Raw genomic sequence first — 23,869 nt, forward strand, 5'->3', positions numbered from 1 at the left:
TCTGCATTTCTGAGTGAATAGAGGCTCTGCGACTGTGGAGAAGGTTGTAAATGTATAAGTGTAGTGCTGCAATCTTGTCCTGAGGAAAAAAGATGCATTGCAACTGAGTATCCAGTATAGCTCTGAGTTGGAGCATCTTCTGAGACGGGATGAAAGAGGACTTAACCCAGCTGATCAGCCATCCATGACTCTGAAGGAATGACACTGTCACCTGTAGATGATGGAAGAGAATCTCTGGAGAATGTGCAAGAAGGAGGCGGTCGTCCAGTTAAGGGAGTATCCATATTTCCTGCTGTCGAAGATCAGCAGCCATCGCTGCCATGAGTTTGGTGAACACCCTGGGGGCTGTGGAAAGGCCATAGGGAAGGGCATGGAACTGAAAATGCTGATAAGGGACAGAAAATTGGAGGTATTGTTGATGACAGGGTGTTATAGGTAAATGAAGGTAAGCATCCTTATATCTAGGGAGACCATCTCCAGGCCGCATACCCAGGACAATGGAACGAAAAGTTTCCATTAGAAACCTGGGCACTTTGAGGTATCTGTTCAGTAATTTTAGATTTAGTATAGGACGATGAGACCCATTGGGTTTCTGAACCATAAAGAGTGAAGAACAGAACCCCTGGCCCTGTTGTGACATGGGGACAGGAATAATCACGCCTGATTGTAGTAAGGAGTGAATTACAGTCTTCAGTGCCTTTGCCTTACTGAGGTCTGCTGGTGGACTGGTAAAAAAAGTATTGTCTGGGAGGGATGCTTCATAAAGGAGAGAGCGTACCCGTGAGAGACAACTTATTGAAACCAGGCATCTGTTGTGATCCAACGCCAATCAAACTCAGGAGAGGCACGCCCCGTCAGGCAGAGGGTTTATCCTTGGGTTTGGTAGTTGGGCATCTAGCCACCCATGCCTGTTTGGGTTTAGGCTTAGAAGTCTTTGTGGAGTGAGTCTGTCTAGGTAAGGTTTGACCTTAGCTACCCAGGCAGTAGCCGTAGCAGGTCTGGCTGTGGCGCCTGTAAGTGAATATAAAGATTTGAGACATGCGTCCAATTGCCTATTAGGTAAGTCCTTAGACTCTGTTGAAATAGGCAGAATGGAATTTTAATCAAATGTGTCACATGAGAAACCACAGTAGGGTAATGGTTAAAATAAGATTTTAAACCTACTGGTAAATCTTTTTCTCCTAGTCCGTAGAGGATGCTGGGGACTCCGTAAGGACCATGGGGAATAGACGGGCTCCGCAGGAGACATGGGCACTATAAAGAAACTTTAGAATGGGTGTGCACTGGCTACTCCCTCTATGCCCCTCCTCCAGACCTCAGTTAGAGAAACTGTGCCCAGAGGAGACGGACAGTACGAGGAAAGATTTTGTTAATCCAAGGGCAAGATTCACACCAGCCCACACCATCCACTCAGTATAACCTGGAATATACGAACCAGTCAACAGTATGAAACAGAACAGCATCAGTCAAAGACTGAACAAACCTGTAACATAACCCTTATGCAAGCAATAACTATATACAAGTCTTGCAGAATGTTGTCCGCACTGGGATGGGCGCCCAGCATCCTCTACGGACTAGGAGAAAAAGATTTACCAGTAGGTTTAGAATCTTATTTTCTCTTACGTCCTAGAGGATGCTGGGGACTCCGTAAGGACCATGGGGATTATACCAAAGCTCCAAAACGGGCGGGAGAATGCGGATGACTCTGCAGCACCGATTGAGCAAACATGAGGTCCTCAACAGCCAGGGTATCAAACTTGTAGAATTTAGCAAAAGTGTTTGAATCCGACCAAGTCGCCGCTCGGCAAAGCTGTAATGCAGAGACGCCTCGGGCAGCCGCCCAAGAAGAGCCCACCTTCCTAGTGGAATGGGCCTTTACCGAATTAGGTAACGGCAATCCAGCCGTAGAATGAGCCTGCTGAATCGTGTTACAGATCCAGCGAGCAATAGTCTGCATAGAAGCAGGAGCGCTAACCTTGTTGGCTGCATACAGGACAAACAGAGCCTCTGTTTTCCTAACCCTAGCCGTTCTGGCTACATAAATTTTCAAAGCCCTGACCACATCAAGGGACTCGGAATCCACCAGGTCCCTTGTAGCCACAGGCACCACAATAGGTTGGTTCATATGAAAAGAGGAAACCACCTTAGGCAAAAATTGAGGACGAGTCCGCAACTCAGCTCTATCCTCATGGAAAATCAGATAGGGGCTTTTGTGAGACAAAGCCGCCAACTCAGACACTCGCCTTGCAGATACCAAGGCCAACAACATAACCACTTTCCAAGTGAGATACTTTAATTCCACGGTTTGAAGAGGCTCAAACCAGTGAGACTTAAGGAACTGTAACACCACGTTAAGGTCCCGTGGTGCCACTGGGGGCACATAAGGAGGCTGGATATGCAGCACTCCCTTCACAAAAGTCTGGACTTCTGGGAGAGAAGCCAATTCCATCTGAAAGAAAATGGACAGGGCCGAAATCTGTACCTTAATGGAGCCTAATTTTAGGCCCAAATTCACTCCAGTCTGTAGGAAGTGGAGAAAACGGCTCAGATGGAATTCTTCCGGAGGAGCATTCTTGGTCTCACACCAAGACACATACTTCCTCCAGATACGGTGATAATGTTTCGCTATCACCTCCTTCCTAGCCTTTATCAGAGTAGGAATGACCTCATCCGGAATGCCCTTTCCAGCTAGGATCTGGCGTTCAACCGCCATGCCGTCAAATGCAGCCGCGGTAAGTCTTGGAACAGACAGGGCCCCTGTTGCAACAGGTCTTCTCTGAGAGAAAAAAGGCCACGGATCTTCTGTGAGCATTTCCTGCAGATCCGGATACCAGGTCCTTCGAGGCCAATCTGGAACAATGAGAATTGTCTGTACTCCTTTTCGTCTGATGATCCTCAATATTTTTGAGATGAGAGGAAGAGGAGGGAACACACAGACCAACTGAAACACCCACGGTGTCACCAGGGCGTCCACAGCTACCGCCTGAGGGTCCCTTGACCTTGCACAATACCTCGGAAGCTTCTTGTTGAGGCGTGATGCATCATGTCTATTTGAGGCAGTCCCCACTGACTTGCAACCTCTGTAAAGACTTCTTGATGAAGTCCCCACTCTCCTGGATGGAGATTGTGTCTGCTGAGGAAGTCTGCTTCCCAGTTTTCCACTCCCGGAATGAAGACTGCTGTCAGAGCGCTTACATGATTTTCCGCCCAGCGAAGAATTTTTGTGGCTTCTGCCATTGCCACTCTGCTCTTTGTTCCGCCTTGGCGGTTTACATGAGCCACTGCTGTGACGTTGTCTGACTGAATCAGAACCGGTAGGTCGCGAAGAAGATTCTCCGCTTGATGCAGGCCATTGTATATGGCCCTCAATTCCAGTACGTTGATGTGTAGACAAGCCTCCTGGCTTGACCACAGTCCCTGGAAGTTTCTTCCCTGTGTGACTGCTCCCCATCCTCGGAGGCTCGCGTCAGTGGTCACCAGAACCCAGTCTTGAATGCCGAACTTGCGACCCCCTAGAAGGTGAGCACTCTGCAGCCACCACAAGAGAGATACCCTGGCCCTGGGGGACAGGCTGATCATCTGATGAATATGTAGATGTGACCCGGACCACTTGTCCATAAAGTCCCACTGTAAGGTCCTCGCATGGAACCTGCCGTAGGGAATGGACTCGTAAGACGCCACCATCTTTCCCAGAACTCGAGTGCATTGATGGACCGACATCCTTTTTGGCTTTAACAGGTCCCTGACCAAGTTCTGGAGTTCCTGGGCCTTTTCCAATGAGAGAAAAACCCTTTTTTGTTCTGTGTCCAGAATCATGCCTAAGAAAGGCAATCGGGTCGTTGGAACCAACTGTGACTTTGGTAGATTGAGAATCCAGCCGTGCTGCTGCAACACCCTCAGGGAGAGTGATACGCTGTTCAGCAACTGTTCTCTCGATCTAGCTTTTATCAGGAGATCGTCCAAGTACGGGATAATTGTGACTCCCTGCTTGCGCAGGAGCACCATCATTTCCGCCATTACCTTGGTGAAAATCCTCGGGGCCATGGAAAGCCCAAACGGCAACGTCTGAAATTGGTAATGACAATCCTGTACAGCAAATCTCAGGAACGCCTGATGAGGAGGATATATGGGGACATGAAGGTATGCATCTTTTATGTCCAGGGACACCATATAATCCCCCTTCTCCAGGCTGGCGATGACCGCTCTGAGCGATTCCATCTTGAATTTGAACCTTTTCAAGTATAGGTTTAAGGATTTTAAATTCAGAATGGGTCTGACCGAACCGTCCGGTTTCGGGACCACAAACAGGGTTGAGTAGTACCCTGTCCCCTGTTGAAGCAGGGGAACTTTGACCACCACTTGTTGAAGACACAGTTTTTGAATTGCATTTAAAACTACCTCCCTCTCTGGGGAAGAAGCTGGTAGGGCCGATTTGAAAAACCGGCGAGGAGGCTCCTCTTCGAATTCCAGCTTGTAACCCTGGGAAACAATGTCTATTGCCCAGGGAACCACCTGTGATTGAACCCAGACGTGGCTGAAAAGTCGAAGACGTGCCCCCACTGGAGCGGACTCCCTCAGCGGAGCCCCAGCGTCATGCAGTGGATTTTGTAGAAGCCGGGGAGGACTTCTGCTCCTGGGAACTAGCTGTAGTTGGCGGCTTTTTCCCTCTGCCCTTACCTCTGGTGAGAAAGGAAGATCCCCGTACTCTTTTGGATTTATGCGACCGAAAGGACTGCATCTGATAATGTGGCATTTTCTTTGGCTGTGAGGAAACATAAGGTAAAAAAGTGGATTTACCTGCAGTAGCTGTGGAAACCAGGTCCGTGAGACCTTCCCCAAATAAGTCCTCACCCTTGTAAGGCAAAACCTCCATATGCCAATGGGAAACAGTCTGCAGGTATAAATCTAGGGATTTCTGGGTAAGCAAATTGTCAGTGCAACGTCTCTCACACAGCCTTGTGAGTGCTAGTTCCCTGTGCTCCACAGCATTGCTTCTAAAGCATCCTGTTTCCTGAGTTCTCACCTGGATTGCTGGATCTACACCCGGTTATTTCTCCTCGCATGCTGACCTCTCCGAGTCACCATCCCTCTCAGCGAGTCTCAGTTACCCCAGTCTTCCTATCCGGGTTTCCGCCAGACGTTCGTCCACAGACGTATAGGTCCTGCCGACGCAACCGTTCTAACAAATAAACAGCTAGGGCACCTGTGGAACCTCCTTTAAAGATCTATGAAAAAGACTCATTCAGCCTGCTCGGCTAATCCTGCCTAAAGTCACCGATACCAAACCGCAAGCCACAATTCCGGATTCACAAAACCCAGTCCCCGTGACAAGTATGTGACAATACACCTGCACAAATACAATAACTTGTAATGTGAGCAAAGTAAACTCTGTACACACCAGCATCTAAGGGTTACTGTAGGAAGAAAGGTATAGAAAGAAAAGTACAGAAAGCAGAACTAGCATATATCACATACAATACAGAAATACAATTTAACTGCAGTGGGCACTGATATCAACTACTCAGCTACTAAAGATGGTAGGAAGCAGCGCTGTATAAAACCTGATTCGAAGGAGAGGTCCCCAGAGACCTGCAGAGATTCTGTAATGACTGCCCAGTGTCTCTGTGAGGAAGAAAGGTGAAGGAGGAGCATCCCAGGGTGGAAAGACCTTAGTGCTATGGTGCCCTGGGCTGGGCAAGGGCCGCTGAGGAAGTGCTGCCTCCCCTTGCTGACATCCACCACTGGTTCCCTGGTAAAAACATCTTTCAGCACCAGTAGAAGTCAAAAATATTACATAGAGAGAACATCCAAACTCCACACTGATGAGTCGCTATGCTTGCGAATACGCACAGCGGGCACAGCAATATATGGTAACATACGCATTTACACAGACATTCCACAAAGATATATTCAACACATATTTCATACAGCACATAAATTAAACATATCAAGCACTAGACATTATAAGGTTTTAAATTATATAATGGAGTATAACGTCATGTATGTGTATTGTTGGAGCGGAGCAAGATGGACATGTCGTGCTTGGTGTCAAAGTAATCAGATTAGTGAGTATGTTAAGTTGGTACCTGTGATTCGATTGTAGCACATTGCAATGAGTAGTTATCAAATGTAGGAATATAAAGCCACAATTCTAATTACAACAAAGAACATTCCTGGAAGAAGCATGTGTGGGCGGAAACCAGAGGCCAACCCTTTTGATGTCTTCTTCGAGGCTTGCATGTGAACTGACCAATGACTCATCATGAATGAGAAAGTTCCCTCCCCTGGACCAATAACAGAAGACCTATACGCCCCCAATATATACAGTGTATAGCTGATTCTAAACACAAGAGCTTGCTGTTTTTCCTGGATGCTGTTCGAGATGCTGTCTGCCCAGTTCCTGTTTGTTTTTGCTGAGAGAGAGAGAGATATGGAGCGGAGTGTGCATTGAGCAAATATGGTGATATATTGCTGGCTGTAATGAATTAGTTTGTAATAACTGCTTCCTGTGTAAATTGTAACCATGTAACTATATATATACTGTACATGTGATATATTGTATACATATCCTTTTAATATCAAATATATACATCAATGAGCTTTGGAACTCAGAAATGTGTGCGTGTACTTGTTTTCTCTTAAGGGATGTAGTGTTTGCAACGTACAGCGCACTTTTATCGTATATAATAATAAGATGCACCTTGCGTCCGCAACTTATATTAGCGCTGGCATTTTAAATAATTGTTAGAGATAAATCTGACTCTTACAAAAGTATGCCCTGGTGGTCTAGTGAAGCCCAAGGTCACGCAATGGTCTGAGTCCACATCAGCACCGCAGGTCCGTCTTCCGGGACCGGCAATATAGGACTGCCGTGATTGTGGGTCCCACCTTACCTGTCCCCTATGAATCCAGTTTGCAGTCCTGGGTATCCCAGTGTGCCCCTGCTAGTAAAAGGCAAGCGGTTCTCGTCAAAATACCTGAGCCGTGGCTGGCATTGCGGAACCAGCGAGGGTGATGGAGCAGCAGCGCTGGCGTCTAAAGGACTGCCTAGCGCTGCTTGCTCATGTGTAAAAGTAAAAATAGTAAAATAAAAATGTTAAAATAGTAACAATTAAAAGCTTGAGCTTCAGCATGCAGCCCCACTGTGAAACGGTGACCAACTACTGCTGGCACCAAACAAAAACTGAAGAGCCTGAGCTGTGGGTGGGGTATGAGGTGAGAGGGACTATATATAATGTGAATCTGGTTTCTACTTTTGGCCATTTCGTCACATGACATTGGACCAAAACGATTTGTGCTATTACTATAAAAATTACTACATCTGCTTTTGGCTAAGGACCTTCTGGTAACCTTTTTACATCTCATGCCAATGAAAGTACAGAAGAAGAGAAGGGAGGTATCAAAGTGTGTCTGTTATAAAGATAATACAAACTTCAGTAAAAAATATTGCAGAACATTTTAACAAAATAATCAGTCAAATTCACTTATATAATAGTCGATCCACCCCAAACACTCCTATGAAATCAAATATCTCAATCAGCATAATATTAGTTTAGAACTATGCAAGAGTGAAGGACAAATAATTTTAATAACAAATAATATCTCTATTGGCGCTTCTTGTGATTTCACTTACAGAAAAGTCTAAAATAACTCTACATCGTTATTATGACCTAAGCTTATGCTATGGTTTTGTATAGATATATCATAATACAGCGTGCTAATTTTGCATTGTGTGCTTTGAAGTGCTATAAAATAAATAAATAATACATGGTGCCTGTGGTCCCAGAAAATCGCTACCTTGTCATCTTTGGCCCTCCCTCGGACTTCCCTGTCCCGATTTGAGGGCTTGTCGTTTTTCGAGATGGGATGGGCTCTGCCAACCGGTGCATGAGGTTGGATTGCTGGAGATTCTTTCCGTAAAGGTTTTACTTCTCTGTTGGGTCGTCTGACTTGAGGAGGAGCCCTGAAGAATAAAAAGGCAAGACATACACTAAATAGGTTCATCCACCCCTTGCATCTATCTGTTTTGTCTCCAATGGCGAATAATTACTTACTCAAGCATTCAAAAGAAGTCATGTTACAAAACTGTTTGGGGCCTATTTATATAGTGCATACTACAGACTGATCTGATAAGGGCTCAGTTATTTTTTCCACCGCATATTGCAGTAATAAAGGAATTAATCTTTGCCTGGAACATCAGCTCCAATCAGAGGCTGTCCCAGCGAAGAGCTTGGTAAATTCATGTTTTTTCTGTCACCATTTATGTGTGTCCACTAGGCCACACACATTCACATACAGAAAATGCACCGATGGCAGGGAAGCAGGAAGGCGGCAGCTGAAGAGGTATCCAAAGTTCCCTATCCTGTATTAATGCCTCCATAACTACAAGTCGATTAGCAAAGGACAAGCTATGCTTTTTAGAGCTTAGTAAATAAGGCCAGACTACAACTGACATTGACAATATTTGTAACTGCGGTCTGCAACATTATTCAACCCAATGCAGGAGATAATCTATAATAAAAAAAAAAATACTATTGTGAAGATCTATAAGTTAAAAAAATAGCTTAATATCGGATGTGAAAATCTACAGTATTACTGTATGAAATACCAGCACACACACAAGCTGGATTTTAGGTGAACTCAGCCATATACAGTAGATATGTATAAACGGGTGTGGTTCATCAAATCGACAGTATCTAGGTCGACAATGTTTAGGTCGACAGTCACTAGGTCGACATGGATGGAAGGTCGACAGGGTTTCTAGGTCGACATGTGCTAGGTCGACAGGTCTAAAGGTCGACATGAGGATTATTATTATTTTTGGTGTCGTTTTCTTCGTAGAGTGACCGGGATCCCAAATTAGTGCACCGCGTCCCCTCGCATGGCTCGCTTCGCTCGCCATGCTTCGGGCATGGTGCCTTCGCTCCGCTACCGCTTCGCTCGGCACAGATTACCGTTCCAATCGTAGTCCACGTGGATCGTTAAGTATGAAAAAATTCAAAAAAAGAAAAAAAATGTGAAAAACTCATGTCGACCTTTAGACCTGTCGACCTAGCACATGTCGACCTAGAAACCCTATCGACCTTCCATCCATGTCGACCTAGTGACTGTCGACCTATAGTGGTCGACCTAAACATTGTCGACCTAGATACTGTCGATCTTCAGACCGGATCCTGTATAAACTCTGCATTGCTATTGGTCAGGAAGCAGCACATTTGTTCCACAGGTAGCAGGTATCAGACGTGAGGGGCCGAGACATGATTTATTTGGCTGAGGATGTTTTTTATTTATTATTTATATTTTACCAGTTATTTATATAGCACACACATATTCCACCGCGGAGAATATTTGGCCATTCACATCAGTCCCTGCCCCAGTGGAGCTTACAATCTATATTCACTATCACATGTACATGTACACATTCACGCTAAGGTTAATTTGTAGGGAGCCAATTAACCTACCAGTATATTTTTGGATTGTGGAAGAAAACCGGAGAATCCCCGCAGGAAATCCACACAAGCACAGGGAGAATATACAAACTCCACACAGTTAGGGCCATGATGGGAATCGAACCCATGACCTCAGGGCTGTGAGGCAGTAATGCTATTCATTACACCGTCTGAGCTACCCTGTTTTGCACTAATTTGCAGCGTAGTAAAGAAGGGGGAAGTCTACAGTAACATTACTGATGTAGACCTGCAAAAGATCAAAAGTGTTACACTATTTATGCCCCCTCTTCCCTATTGTGTAACACTGACAGGGTAGACAGAGGATGCAGAACTGCTCATATGCAGCCTCTGAACGCCTTGGAAAGTTCTCCAGAGAGCGGGACTCTATGGAGCTCTATAAGGATTGGCTGCTCTCTTCTCAGCCACAAATAGAAAGGAGATCAGTATGAGTTACCGACGATCGGGATGCCGGCCGTCAGTATACCGACAATGGCTTCCCGATCGTCAGTGCGCCGGCAGCAGGGCGAGCACAAAGAGACCCCTTGCGGGCTCGCTGCACTCGCCACGCTGCCGGTTCAGTGGCTTGCTGTGTTTGCCACAGGTTCTATACCATCTCCCACACGAGTGGGAATAGCCCGATAGCTGGGATTCCAGCTGGCGGCATTGTTAGTGTTTGATATCCCGGCGCCGGTATCCTGACCGCCGGGATCCCAACTGCCGGCAACTCAACTGCATACCATAGAAAGGGTATAAATTGATGTGTGTAACATGTTTGTATAAAAAAATAACTACTTGTTTTAGATAGGATGTAGTTATGTGACCAGCGGTCAGAAGACTGCTGGCCACGATACTGTCACCAACATCCCAGACCCTCACTATCCCGACGATCAGCATGTCGACCAGCCACGACACCCATAGAGTGGGAATAGAAACTGTGGAGCCCGCCAGGGGCTTCATTGCGCTCCCCCCCCCCCCCCCCAGGATCCCACCATCGGTGTTGTGACCGGCGGTCACACATACCCAACCCTTTTTAGATTATATGTTGGTTTTTTCCTTATTTCTCAATAAGGTCTTGATTAAGGTCTCGCAGAGACCGAAACACGTTGAACGGGAGGAGTGTGAACAGTGATCTGATATAAACTTTTTATGCTAAAGTATAGTCTATTTTGAACGGTCTTCTGGGCTATACCGTTTATATATGTTTTGCACTTTTGTACTGTTTGAGTATTCTGTAATCACCTGGACATTGTTATACATTTTATTTATGTCCCATCTGTAAGGTTTTTTTTTAACCAAATAAACCTAAGTTTTTTAATGGATCCTTGGACTACACTATGAGTATTGAATTATTCATCTATAAACGTGTTCAGGGGTGGATTGGAAAAGAAACTGCTCTACAATATGCTTATAACTACAACCGAATACCGTGAGTAGGGTAAACCTACTACTCCCTGAAAACTATTTGGTGGGGAAAAGAAACCTTTATATGCTTGACCCTGCCCTGCATTAACAGCACGTGGGGTACGCTCATTTCACTTCCTGGTATATTTGGAGTAGGGGAGAGGTGTCACATGGTGACTTGGTAAGGGCTCTTTAAAGAAAGTGTGATAAGCTGTATATTTCTGTAGAGAATGTGAGTTGGGTACGCTGTCCTTCACACCACTTGAGGATCTAATAGTAAAGACGGTCCTACACATATTTTTCCCTTCTATTGTTCCATGTGTTATTTGTTTATGAGAAAATTAAGAAAGAGAAAGAAGATTAAGAGGAGAGGAAATGTCCAAAATACAACTTTGGAGAACTGTGACCATATTTAGTAAAAGGGACGTACAGGTATGGTTTATTTTACACTGTTTTGTATGAGACACTATTTACGTGTCGGCATGCCGGGTTAAACCTTGCGGTGTCCCAGTTCTTATTGTCATCACTGTAACTTTCAAACTGACATACTGAACACGTGAGTTTGACAGTTTCAATGTCGTCAATGACAATAGGGACACCGTGAGGAAGAAAATGTCTCATTACTAGATAGACCAGAGTATCCTTCATGTTCAAGTCAAGGTTCTACTTGGATGGAGCACAGCTAGGTAATGTAGAAAAGAAGCACATCTACCATAAGACCATGCAAAACCACAGTAGTCCTCTTCTCTAGAGTCTTGTTCAATGGTTTCAGTTTAGGTTAAACACAGAAGTACTGTCACTAAGAAATATAGGGGCAGATGTATTAAGCATGTAGAAGGGATAAAGAAATGATAAGTGGAAGGTGATAATGCACCAGCCAATCATTACGGATTTGAAAAGTGACAGTTAGGAGCTGACTGGCTGGTGCGTTATAACCTTGTACTTATCATAGCTTTATCACTTCTTTATCCATTCTCCAAGCATCATACATTTATTTATTTATTACCAGTTATTTATATAGCGCACACATATTCCGTAGCGCTTTACAGAGAATATTTGGCCATTCACATCTTTCCCTGCCCCAGCGGAGCTTACAATCTATATTCCCTATCACAAGTACACACACACACATTCACTCATGGGGTAATTTTTTGGGGGGTTTGGAGCCAATTAACCTACCAGTATATTTTTGGATTGTGGGAGGAAACCCACGCAAGTACGGGGAGAATATACAAACTCCACACAGTTAAGGCCATGGTGGGAATCGAACCCATGACATCAGTGCTGTGAGGCAGTAAATGCTAACCATTACACCATCCGTACTGCCCCAACATTTGCCCCATAGTCACTAACTATATGTAACTCTGCTCAATACAGAATTACAATACAGGCTGGCCTTAGATGTGGTATGATTATGAACCTATCCTACATACTTAGCTTGGCATGAGAAAACTACATTACAACATTAAACAGTCAAAAGCTATAAAACTGTAACAAAGAATAAAGCTTTCACTTTTACAATGTCTATCTACAATATTTTAGTAAACTACTTCAAACAAGCATGCAGATAACGTTAGATGATGCTATAACAACTTTTCGTTGATTGCCTTTAAAAGTGGATTGCTGTAGAAAAAGACATAAAAAAAGGGAAAAACCTACAGTACAACAATAAAATAAAAAGTTTTACAAAGCAGAGTCTACATCCACATTCTGAGAAAACAAAAAGAAATAAAGTCACTAGACTATAAAGATATACTTGAGTTTAGAAGTCTATAAAATAAACTCTATATATGTGTGACGGATTGTTCTATACAGTAAGATTCTTCCACTGGCTCTGAGTCAGTGCCAGACAAATTATGTCTTTATAAGAGAATCTAGTATTACATTTGAAACACATTACTTTTAAATGAAAAGTGTCAGATTGCAAGGATAGGAAGCATCACACCACAGACAATGGAAATATTCCGCATCAGACATTTGGAGAATTAACAGGTTTATTGAGAGACAAGCCATAAATGTATCCCACGCTGCAGACCTACTGAGAAAATTGAATTATCTGAGAAGAAAATTGAACAAACTGATTGATCTCAACAAACCAACAAATTCAGTTTTGTTCTAGGTAATATATAGCTGGAAAAGCATGACAAACTAGACAGTAAATAGCACAGAGTTAGAATTTCACTGACTTGTGGTATTTATTACAAGGTCAAACAAATCGAAGGTTCCTCTGACATACAATTCCAGCTAATGGAATCACAGAAAATTGTGCATGTGAGCAATGATAGGCAAAAGGTCTGTGTGTGTCTTAGACACAGTGATACCAAAGATATTTTTAAGTCAACACAATCAAATGTACTTAAAGAAGATAAAAAGCAGATTAATGTGTAGTGTGAATAATGAGCCACAACAACACCAACATTAAACATTCTACTTTTATCTCATCTGGGGGATACTGGAATACTCTGGGTAGAATGGATGGATGGCTTGGGAGCAGGCAATAAACTGAAATCTGGCCTCTGTCCTAACTCTACTGGACCTTCACTTTTTTGTTTTGTGCCTTAGGAGTAGGCACTTATTCCATTAGGGAATTTTATTTTTGATTATTTTTGGAATCTCAACTTTGTGTTCCAGAAAAGCATGGCCTGGACTCCTGTAGTGCAGACCTTATGGCAGGCAGTGGTCCACATTCAGCCTCATTACTGTGATATTGCCTGTTCCTCTGTGGGAATATTGCTTTGGATGCCTTCTGGCATGCTCCTTTTGAGGTTCTTGGGTCAATGGATTTGCACTAACTTTGAAGAGTGCCATATTTCTGACTATTGCCTCTACAATAAAGGATTTCTGAACTAACTACCTAGAACAGGGATGGGGAACCTTCGGCCCTCCAGCTGTTGTTGAACCACACATACCAGCATGCCTTGCTAGAGTTTTGCTATTTGGCCATGCTAAAACTATTGCAGGACATACTGGGATGTGTAGTTCAACAACAGCAGGAGGGCCGAAGGTTCCCCATCCCTGACCTAGAAGCTGGTGTTGAGTTTTTATCTGAAAATAAGGACAAAATCCGTTAGTCTTCTAGCAGGGATCTGCAGCCGATTCCTCCAATTCTCTGTATCTGTTGCACGTGGAGCGGGATTTCCAGAACAATCTGGACCGTACAACTTCTGCTCGGAGGATGGAAAGCCTTTTTTTTTTTTCTTTTATAATGACGTTAGCGAAAGGATCTGGCCAGCCTCTAAACAGTCTATAGCGGAGTGAATCACCAGCACTATCAAACAGTGTTTTTGTTTGTGGACAGGCTGGTGGCAGATTCCATTAAGGCTCACTCTACAGAGCTGTGCTTCTTGTCCGACATTACATGGTGCTTCGGTTAAACAGGTTGGCTTGGTAAAGGTATGTACAGGGGAACAAGTTGCCACCAAGTTCTACAAGTTTGAAATTTTTGCTTAAGCAAACATCAGTTTTGGGTGTAAAGCTTTGAGCACGAAGTTTCCAGTGTGTGCAACCCCTTCTTTTTAAGCTTGCTTAGACAAGTCCTAGAATATTGATGCAGGTCACTGCTCCGCCTCCGTTCTGGTAGCCCCTGTCTCCGACAGACCGTGGCAGTACTGTATTTTTCACCACAATATGGGCCATGCTGAGTGGCTACACCGTGGAAGTACAAGTACATACTGTAGATAGGAACCGATGTATCATCATCAGTTCCTCTCTATTACACTGGTGAGTATAAGTCAGGGCAGCTCACTTTGGGCAAATTGGGGTACTTCTACCTATGCGCGATGTGGGCAGCAGTAAGAAGGGGAAAGAGACTACAGATGGGGAGATATGTGCGACATCATCTCAGCCAAGCTGAGGAAAAGAGATCTAGACAGGAGTCTCAGTGAGACAGTTAATAAATAACTTGGAGGAGGGATAGCTGGTGGTGACAGAAAAGAGAGAGGGTGTAGATTGGGTAGGGGGTGTTATGGTACAACATAAGCACCTCTCTAACCCTACTCAGCTGGTAATTAGTATTGTTGTGACTTTTCAGCTCTGGTGGAACTGCAAGCATCAGCAGGTATCCCTGGAGCACATGTTAGGAATAGCAGTTGTGTCTGCATATACAAGAGAAATCAGAATAAATTGTATATTATAAATGCAACAGTTGTCACCAAGGGAGTAAATGCCTATCTGTCAGCATTGCTTTTTGGGGTTATAAATTACATAAAAATGTTAATTCCATTATTAATATCATTAATCCATTCTGTTTATGTTATTGGATAAAACCTTTAAAAAAGTGAATCATTTCTGTTGAGTTATGGACGCCATGGGTGTGTGTGGGGTGAGGGGGTTGGAAGAATACATTTATGGAACCAAGCGGGTGGTGGCCCATAAACGTTTGGGAACCACTGACTTAAATGCATACTGATTTCAATGGCAAATGTCACTGTTAGTTGGAGTAGAGACAGTGGATGCTTGAGCAATAAAATAAGATTTTACTCACCGGTAAATCTATTTCTCGTAGTCCGTAGTGGATGTTAGGGACTCCGTAAGGACCATGGGGATTAGCGGCTCCGCAGGAGATTGGGCACAATCAAAGAAAGCTTTAGGACTACCTGGTGTGCACTGGCTCCTCCCACTAAGACCCTCCTCCAGACCTCAGTTAGGATACTGTGCCCGGAAGAGCTGACACAATAAGGAAGGATTTTGAATCCAGGGTAAGACTCATACCAGCCACACCAATCACACCGTATAACTCGTGATACTATACCCAGTTAACAGTATGATAACAACTGAGCCTCTCAACAGATGGCTCAACAATAACCCTTTAGTTAGGCAATAACTATATACAAGTATTGCAGACAATCCGCACTTGGGATGGGCGCCCAGCATCCACTACGGACTACGAGAAATAGATTTACCGGTGAGTAAAATCTTATTTTCTCTAACGTCCTAAGTGGATGCTGGGGACTCCGTAAGGACCATGGGGATTATACCAAAGCTCCCAAACGGGCGGGAGAGTGCGGATGACTCTGCAGCACCGAATGAGAGAACTCAAGGTCCTCTTCAGCCAGGGTATCAAATTTGTAGAATTTTGCAAGAGTGATTGAAACCGACCAAGTAACAGCTCGGCCAATTTGTAAAGCCGAGACCCCTCGGGCAGCCGCCCAAGAAGAGCCCACTTTCCTCGTGGAATGGGCTTTCACAGATTTAGGGTGCGGCAGTCCAGCCGCAGAATGTGCAAGTTGAATCGTGCTACAGATCCAGCGAGCAATAGTCTGCTTAGAAGCAGGAGCACCCAGCTTGTTGGGTGCATACAGGATAAATAGCGAGTCAGTTTTCCTGACTCCAGCAGTCCTGGAAACATATACTTTTCAGGGCCCTGACTACGTCCAGAAACTTGGAATCCTCCAAGTCCCAAGTAGCCGCAGGCACCACAATAGGTTGGTTCACATGAAAAACTGCTACCACCTTAGGAAGGAATTGGGAACGAGTCCTCAATTTCCGCCTTATCCATATAAAATACCGATAAGGGCTTTTGCATGACAAAGCCGCCAATTCTGATACACGCCTGGCCGACGCCAAGGCCCACAGCATGACCACTTTCCACGTGAGGTATTGTAGCTCCACGGATTTAAGTGGCTCAACTCAATGCGACTTCAGGAAATCCAACACTACGTTGAGATCCCACGGTGCCACTGGAGGCACAAACGGGGGCTGACTATGCAGCACTCCCTTAACAAAAGTCTGAACTTCAGGCAGTGAAGCCAGTTCTATTTTGGAAGAAAATCAATAGAGCCGAAATCTGGACCTTAATGGAACCCAATTTTAGGCCCATAGTCACCTCTGACTTGTAGGAAGTGCAGAAATCGACCTAGCTGAAATTCCTCCTTTGGGGCCTTACTGGCCTCACAGCACGCAACATATTTCCGCCATATGCGGTGATAATGGTTTGCATTCACTTCTTTCCTAGCTTTAAATAGCGTAGGGATAACTTCCTCCGGAATGCCCTTTTCCTTCAGGATCCGGCGTTCAACCGCCATGCCGTCAAACGCAGCCGCGGTACGTCTTGGAACAGACAGGCCCCCTGCTGCAGCAGGTCCTGTCTGAGCGGCAGAGGCCATGGGTCCTCTGAGATCATTTCTTGGAGTTCTGGGTACCAAGCTCTTCTTGGCCACCCGGAACAATGAGTATAGTTCTTACTCCTCTCCTTCTTATTATTCTCATTACCCTGGGTATGAGAGGCAGAGAAGGAAACACATACACCGACTGGTACACCCACGGTGTTACCAGAGCGTCCACAGCTATCGCCTGAGGGTCCCTTGACCTGGCGCAATATCTTTGTAGCTTTTTGTTGAGGCGGGACGCCATCCTGTCCACCTGTAGCCTTTCCCAACGGTGTACAATCATTTGGAAGACTTCTGGATGAAGTCCCCACTCTCCCGGGTGGAGGTCGTGTCTGCTGAGAAAGTCTGCTTCTCAGTTGTCCACTCCGGGAATGAACACTGCTGACAGTGCTAACACATGATTTTCCGCCCATCGGAGAATCCTTGTGGCTTCTGCCATCGCCATCCTGCTTCTTGTGCCGCCCTGTCGGTTTACATGAGCGACCGCCGTGATGTTGTCTGACTGAATCAGCACCGGCCGGTATTGAAGCAGGGGTCTAGCCTGACTTATGGCATTGTAAATGGCCCATAGTTCCAGAACATTTATGTGTAGGGAAGTCTCCTGACTTTTCCATATGCCTTGGAAGTTTCTTCCCTGTGTGACTGCCCCCCAGCCTTGAAGGCTGGCATCCGTGGTCACCAGGACCCAGTCCTGTATGCCGAATCTGCGGCCCCCTAGAAGATGAGCACTCTGCAGTCACCACCACAGCGACACCCTGGCCCTTGGAGACAGGGTTATCCGCCGATGCATCTGAGGATGCGACCCGGACCACTTGTCCAACAGATCCCACTGGAAGATCCTTGCATGGGACCTGGCGAATGGAAATTCTTCGTAAGAAGCTACCATCTTTCCCAAGGCTCGCGTGCATTGATGCACCGACACCTGTATTTGTATTAGGAGGTCTCCGTCTAGAGACGCCAACTCCTTGGACTTCTCCTCCGGGAGAAACACTTTTTATCCTGTTCTGTGTCCAGAACCATACCCAGGAACAGTAGACGCGTCGTAGGAACCAGCTGCGACTTTGGAATATTCAGAATCCAGCCGTGCTGTTGTAGCACTTCCCGAGATAGTGCTATTCCGACGAACAACTGCTCCCTGGACCTCGCCTTTATAAGGAGATCGTCCAAGTACGGGATAAGTACTTCGGCCATTACCTTGGTAAATACCCTCGGTGCCGGGGACAGACCAACGGCAACGTCTGGAATTGGTAATGACAATCCTGTACCACAATTTTGAGGTAAACCTGGTGAAGAGGGTAAATAGGGACATGCAGGTAAGCATCCTTGATGTCCAGTGATGCCCTGAAATTTTCCAGGCTTGCAATAATCGCCCTGAGCGATTCCATTTTGAGCTTGAACCTTCGTATATAAGTGTTCAAGGATTTCAATTTTAGAATGGGTCTCACCGAACCGTCTGGTTTCGGTACCACAACATTTTGGAATAGTAACCCCGGCCTTGAAAAAGGAGGGGTACCTTGATTTCACCTGCTGGAAGTACAGCTTGTGAATTGCCGCCAGTACTACCTTTCTCCGAGGGCAGCAGGCAAGGCTGATGTGAGGCAACGGCGAGGGGGAGTCGCCTCGAACTCCAGCCTGTATCCCTGTGATACTACTTGCAGAACCTAGGGATCCACCTGTGGGCAAGCCCACTGGTCCCTGCAGTTCCCGAGACGCGTCCCCACCGCACCTGTCTCCACCTGTGGAGCCCCAGCGTCATGCGGTGGACTCAGAGGAAGCGAGGGAAGATATTTGATCCTGGGAACTGGCTGACTGGTGCAGCTTTTTCCTTCTTCCCTTGTCTCTGTGCAGAAAGGAAGCACCTTTGACCCGCTTGCTTTTCTGAAGCCGAAAGGACTGTACCTGAAAATACGGTGCTTTCTTAGGCTTTTGTGAGGAAACCTGAGGTAAAAAAATTTCTTCCCAGCTGTTGCTGTGGATACGAGGTCCCAGAGACCATCCCCAAACAATTCCTCACCCTTGTAAGGCAGAATCTCCATGTGCCTTTTAAAGGCAGCATCACCTGTCCACTGCCGGGTTTCTAATACCCTCCTGGCAGAATGGACATTGCATTAATTCTGGATGCCAGCCGGCAAATATCCCTCTGTGCATCCTTTATATATAAGACAACGTCTTAAATATGCTCAATGTTAGCAAAATATTATCCCTGTCTTAGCGTATTAATATTATCTGACAGGGTATCAGACCACGCTGCAGCAGCACTATTTATGCTGAGGCAATTGCAGGTTTCAGTATATAACCTGAGCGTGTAAATACAGACTTCAGGATCGCCTCCTGCTTTTTATCAGCAGGTTCCTTCAAGGTGGCCGTATCCTAAGACGGCAGTGCCACCTTTTGACAAACGTGTGAGCGCCTTATCCACCCTAAGGGATATCTCCCAACGTGACCTATCCTCTGGCGGGAAAGGGTACGCCATCAGTAACTTTTTAGAAATTACCAGTTTCTTATCGGGGGAAACCACGCTTCTTTACACACTTCATTCATTCATCTGATGGGGGAACAAAACACTGGCTGCTTTTTCTCCCCAAAAATAAAACCCCTTTTATGTGGTACTTGGGTTCATGTCAGAAAATGCGTAACACATTTTTCATTGCCGAGATCATGTAACGGATGTTCCTAGTGGATTGTGTATATGTCTCAACCTCGTCGACACTGGAGTCAGACTACGTGTCGACATCTGTGCCTGCCATCTGAGGTAACGGGCGTTTTTTTTGAGCCCCTGATGGCCTTTGAGACGCCTGGGCAGGCGCGGGCTGAGAAGCCGGCTGTCCCACAGCTGTTACGTCATCCAGCCTTCTATGTAAGGAGTTGACATTGTCGGTTAATACCTTCCACCTATCCATCCACTCTGGTGTCGGCCCCACAGGAGGCGACATCCCATTTATCGGCCTCTGCTCCGCCTCCACGTAACCTTCCTCATCCAACATGTCGACACAGCCGTACCGACACACCGCACACACACAGGGAATGCTCTGACTGAGGACAGGACCCCACAAAGTCCTTTGGGGAGACCGAGAGAGAGTATGCCAGCACACACCAGAGCGCTATATAATGCAGGGATTAACACTATAACTGAGTGATTTTTCCCCAAATAGCTGCTTGTATACATATATTGCGCCTAAATTTAGTGCCCCCCCTCTCTTTTTAACCCTTTGGGCCTGAAAACTACAGGGGAGAGCCTGGGGAGCTGTCTTCCAGCTGCACTGTGAAGAGAAAATGGCGCCAGTGTGCTGAGGGAGAAGCCCCGCCCCTTTTTCGGCTGACTTTCTCCCGCTTTTTCTGGAATACTGGCAGGGGTAATTTTACATCTATATAGCCTCTAGGACTATATATGATGTAGATTTGCCAGCCAAGGTGTCATATATTGTCCTCAGGGCGCCCCCCCCAGCGCCCTGCACCCATCAGTGACCGGAGTGTGAGGTGTACATGAGGAGCAATGGCGCACAGCTGCAGTGCTGTGCGCTACCTTGGTGAAGACCGAAGTCTTCTGCCGCCGATTTTCCGGACTCTTCATGCTTCTGGCTCTGTAAGGGGGACGGCGGCGCGGCTCCGGGAACGAACACCAAGGTCGGGTCCTGCAGTCGATCCCTCTGGAGCTAATGGTGTCCAGTAGCCTAAGAAGCCCAAACTACCACCTGTTAGGTAGGTTCGCTTCTTCTCCCCTTAGTCCCTCGCTGCAGTGAGTCTGTTGCCAGCAGATCTCACTGTAAAATAAAAAACCTAAATATGCTTTCTTTCTAGGAGCTCAGGAGAGCCCCTAGTGTGCATCCAGCTCAGCCGGGCACAAGAATCTAACTGAGGTCTGGAGGAGGGTCTTAGTGGGAGGAGCCAGTGCACACCAGGTAGTCCTAAAGCTTTCTTTGGTTGTGCCCAGTCTCCTGCGGAGCCGCTAATCCCCATGGTCCTTACGGAGTCCCCAGCATCCACTTAGGACGTTAGAGAAATGTTAGAAGGTTGGACTCAATGGCCGCTCAAACCAATGTTTCTGCAGGGGAAAGTGTGTTCAAGGAAATTCTTCGGTATCTATTCTTCCGCATGACTTGGAGAAAGGCTTTTAAGACTTTGGATAGTAAAGTTAGAGGAACAGGAACTAGAAGAGTCTGGACGAGGTTAACCACTTGGGGCTCCAAGAGGTCAGACCAGTTTTCTATATAGAAAAGAGTTGAGGAAGGTTTGTACGGTATAGGAGAGAGATATATCTAGAAGTTATGTACACCCCTGGTACAGTATATTATATTTCTCTGCTGTCATATGAAATTCTAGTTTATTTCTAGGAAGTCTTTGTTCTAATTGGACATGGAGATAGCATGACCTTTGATTTTGAGAAGTTTATTATTGGGAGAGCAGTGCTCTGCGCTATGGGGGTAATTCTGAGTTGATCGCAGCAGGAATTTTGTTAGCAGTTGGGCAAAACCATGTGCACTGCAGGAAGGGCAGATATAACATGTGCAGAGAGAGTTAGATTTGGGTGTGGTGTGTTCAATCTGCAATCTAAATTGCAGTGTAAAAATAAAGCAGCCAGTATTTACCCTGCACAGAAACAAAATAACCCACCCAAATCTAACTCTCTCTGCAAATGTTATATCTGCCCGCCCCCCCCCCCCCCCCCCCTCCCCCTGCAGTGCACATGGTTTTGCCAAACTGCTATAAAATTTCCTGCTGCGATCAGCTTGGAATTACCCCCTATCTCCAGTGCTGCACACACTCCAACACTAGGACACAGAGTCTGCAGGGAGGTGCAACCTTCAACCTGGTGTGCTAATACACATGCGGAGACTGCAGCCATCTTTACTGTGTAAGAGTGTCACAGTACTGCTCACACGTGCAGCACTTAGCTTCTGAGATGAGACACCCAGGTACACATAGTTTGATACCACTGCTGCTAAGCCTGCATTACCACTGTGTTCCTCCATTACCCTGTTACTGCTGTTTACCAATAAACCCAGTATCTTGGTAAGAACTCTCTGTGTGGCCTAATAGTCACTGTCACATTCCAACTGACACCTATTATGACCACCATCCCACTAGGATATATGAATATTAATTTCATACCCTTATACAATATTTGCTCATTCTCAATGTAACGCCCCCTAGCATCTCAATGTAACGCCACTCAGCGTACACGGACGATAGGCGACCCGACGGCGAGAGGTGACGGGAAGAGTGAAGTTTCTTCACTTCCCCCGTCACCCGGATCCATAGCACTGCATGCTAACATGGACAAGACTGCATGCTAATATTGATCTGCATGTATAAGCGACCCGGCACCAACGATGAACGAGCGCGGGGCCACGCATCGTTCATCGTTGGTGCCTACACACTGAAAGATATGAACGAGTTCTTGTTCATTAATGAACGAGAACGTTCATATCGTTCAGTGTTATCGCCTAATGTGTAGGGCCCATAAGGAAGTAGAAATAAGGTTTGTAACAATTTAGTATTTAAGATATGTAGTGTAATAATGTAAACAGCTTAAGCCATAAAACAGGTACATGAACATTACAACCGTTTCTGAGCACATCAAGCACATCTTTAACCACTTAACTGGCTAATTTTTTCCCCCAAAATGTTCACAAATTTGTTGAAGGTTTTTTAATAAGCAAATTATGTAAATTATAGCTATTTAAACATATTTAAACACGATTCAATATAATGTTTAACAAAAATGCAAAATCAAGTTTAAATAGCTATTAACAAATGTGATACATTTTTAAAAATTGTAAATTTTCAGGATATTTAATAAAAATAAAAGCTTCTCCCCAACAGTTCATATTGCCAGGGAGATGGGACAGACCTAAAAGAGGATGGCCGACAGTCAGGAATGATGCAAGTATGAGAGCTGGAGAAGTGGGTGCGGGACAGAGGGACAGGGATTGGGGCACAAGATGAAGCTGCAGGGATGGAGCCGTGGCAGACAGGAGGGCGGGATGGGGTGGAGGTCTCCAATATAATAGAACACACACACACATATATACAGTATATGTACTGTATGGTGTGACCTCATTACCAGGATGAAGCACAGGACCAGCACTCGCATAAAGGGCAGCATAAGGAAGGCTTTCTTGAAGAGGAAACTAATGAATCATGTCATTTCAGCAGGTGTCGGAAAACCAATTCAACTACACACGTCAGCAGCAGCTGAAAGTGCTTCTTCGAGGGACACCAGCAAAAATGGATGGGCATCTTGAGTATCACTGATCACTGCTGCAGTGGCCGCTGAGTGAGGGTGACAGAGTGCTACCCCCTATCACTGTGGCCCGCATTGATTGCGACAATGGCGGCGGAGTTGCAGCTGCCAAATGACGCTGAGCTGCGGATCACAGACTGTGGTGGGGATGGAGGGGATGGAGGAGGAGACGTGGCCAGTACCAGATGAGGATGGAGTATCTTTGAAGTGCCCAATCACTGTGGAGTGGCTGGGCTGCCCGATGCGACCACTCCAGGCAAGTGGTTAAATGGATCTGGATTTGCAAATGAGTTGCCCAGGGTAAAAAAGATTGGGTGCGTCCTAACAGATGTCTGATAACAACAACGGAGAACTGCAGCACTAACAGAGCACTACACTATTATAGACGCACCTGTGCTCTGCTGGAACCGGCGGAGGCCAAACTGCAGGGTCCTTGACTGGTTCATCTTGGAAAGCTACAGGGAAGTCTGCAGGCTTTTCAATTTTAAAGGATTCTAAAGTGTTTACAATGGTTTTCATTTGCTCATATTCTTCCACTAACTCTTGGCACACCTGCAATACAAAAATAAAGACATTAAAAACAGTTTGGATTTGTATAAACAATATATCTGCTTTGTTCCATGAGAGAGGGTTGTTGAATGGGACTGCAGTCAGGAATTGCCGAAAAG

The 23,869-nt window shown here is 45.6% G+C and overlaps 1 protein-coding gene across 1 annotated transcript in view; it reads right to left on the reverse strand.

Moving 5' to 3' along the window:
* KATNAL1 (katanin catalytic subunit A1 like 1) overlaps nt 1-23,869 on the reverse strand; it is a 241,402-nt gene that overhangs the window by 152,075 nt on the left and 65,458 nt on the right. The window contains exons 3-4 of the mRNA XM_063951747.1: nt 23,593-23,753; nt 7,798-7,963 (exon numbers count right to left, since the gene is read on the reverse strand). Of these exons, the coding sequence (XP_063807817.1) occupies nt 7,798-7,963; nt 23,593-23,753 (327 nt within the window). The remainder of the gene's footprint in view (nt 1-7,797; nt 7,964-23,592; nt 23,754-23,869) is intronic.

Source organism: Pseudophryne corroboree, chromosome 2, assembly GCF_028390025.1.
Source record: "Pseudophryne corroboree isolate aPseCor3 chromosome 2, aPseCor3.hap2, whole genome shotgun sequence".
Taxonomy (NCBI): Eukaryota; Metazoa; Chordata; class Amphibia; order Anura; family Myobatrachidae; genus Pseudophryne; species Pseudophryne corroboree.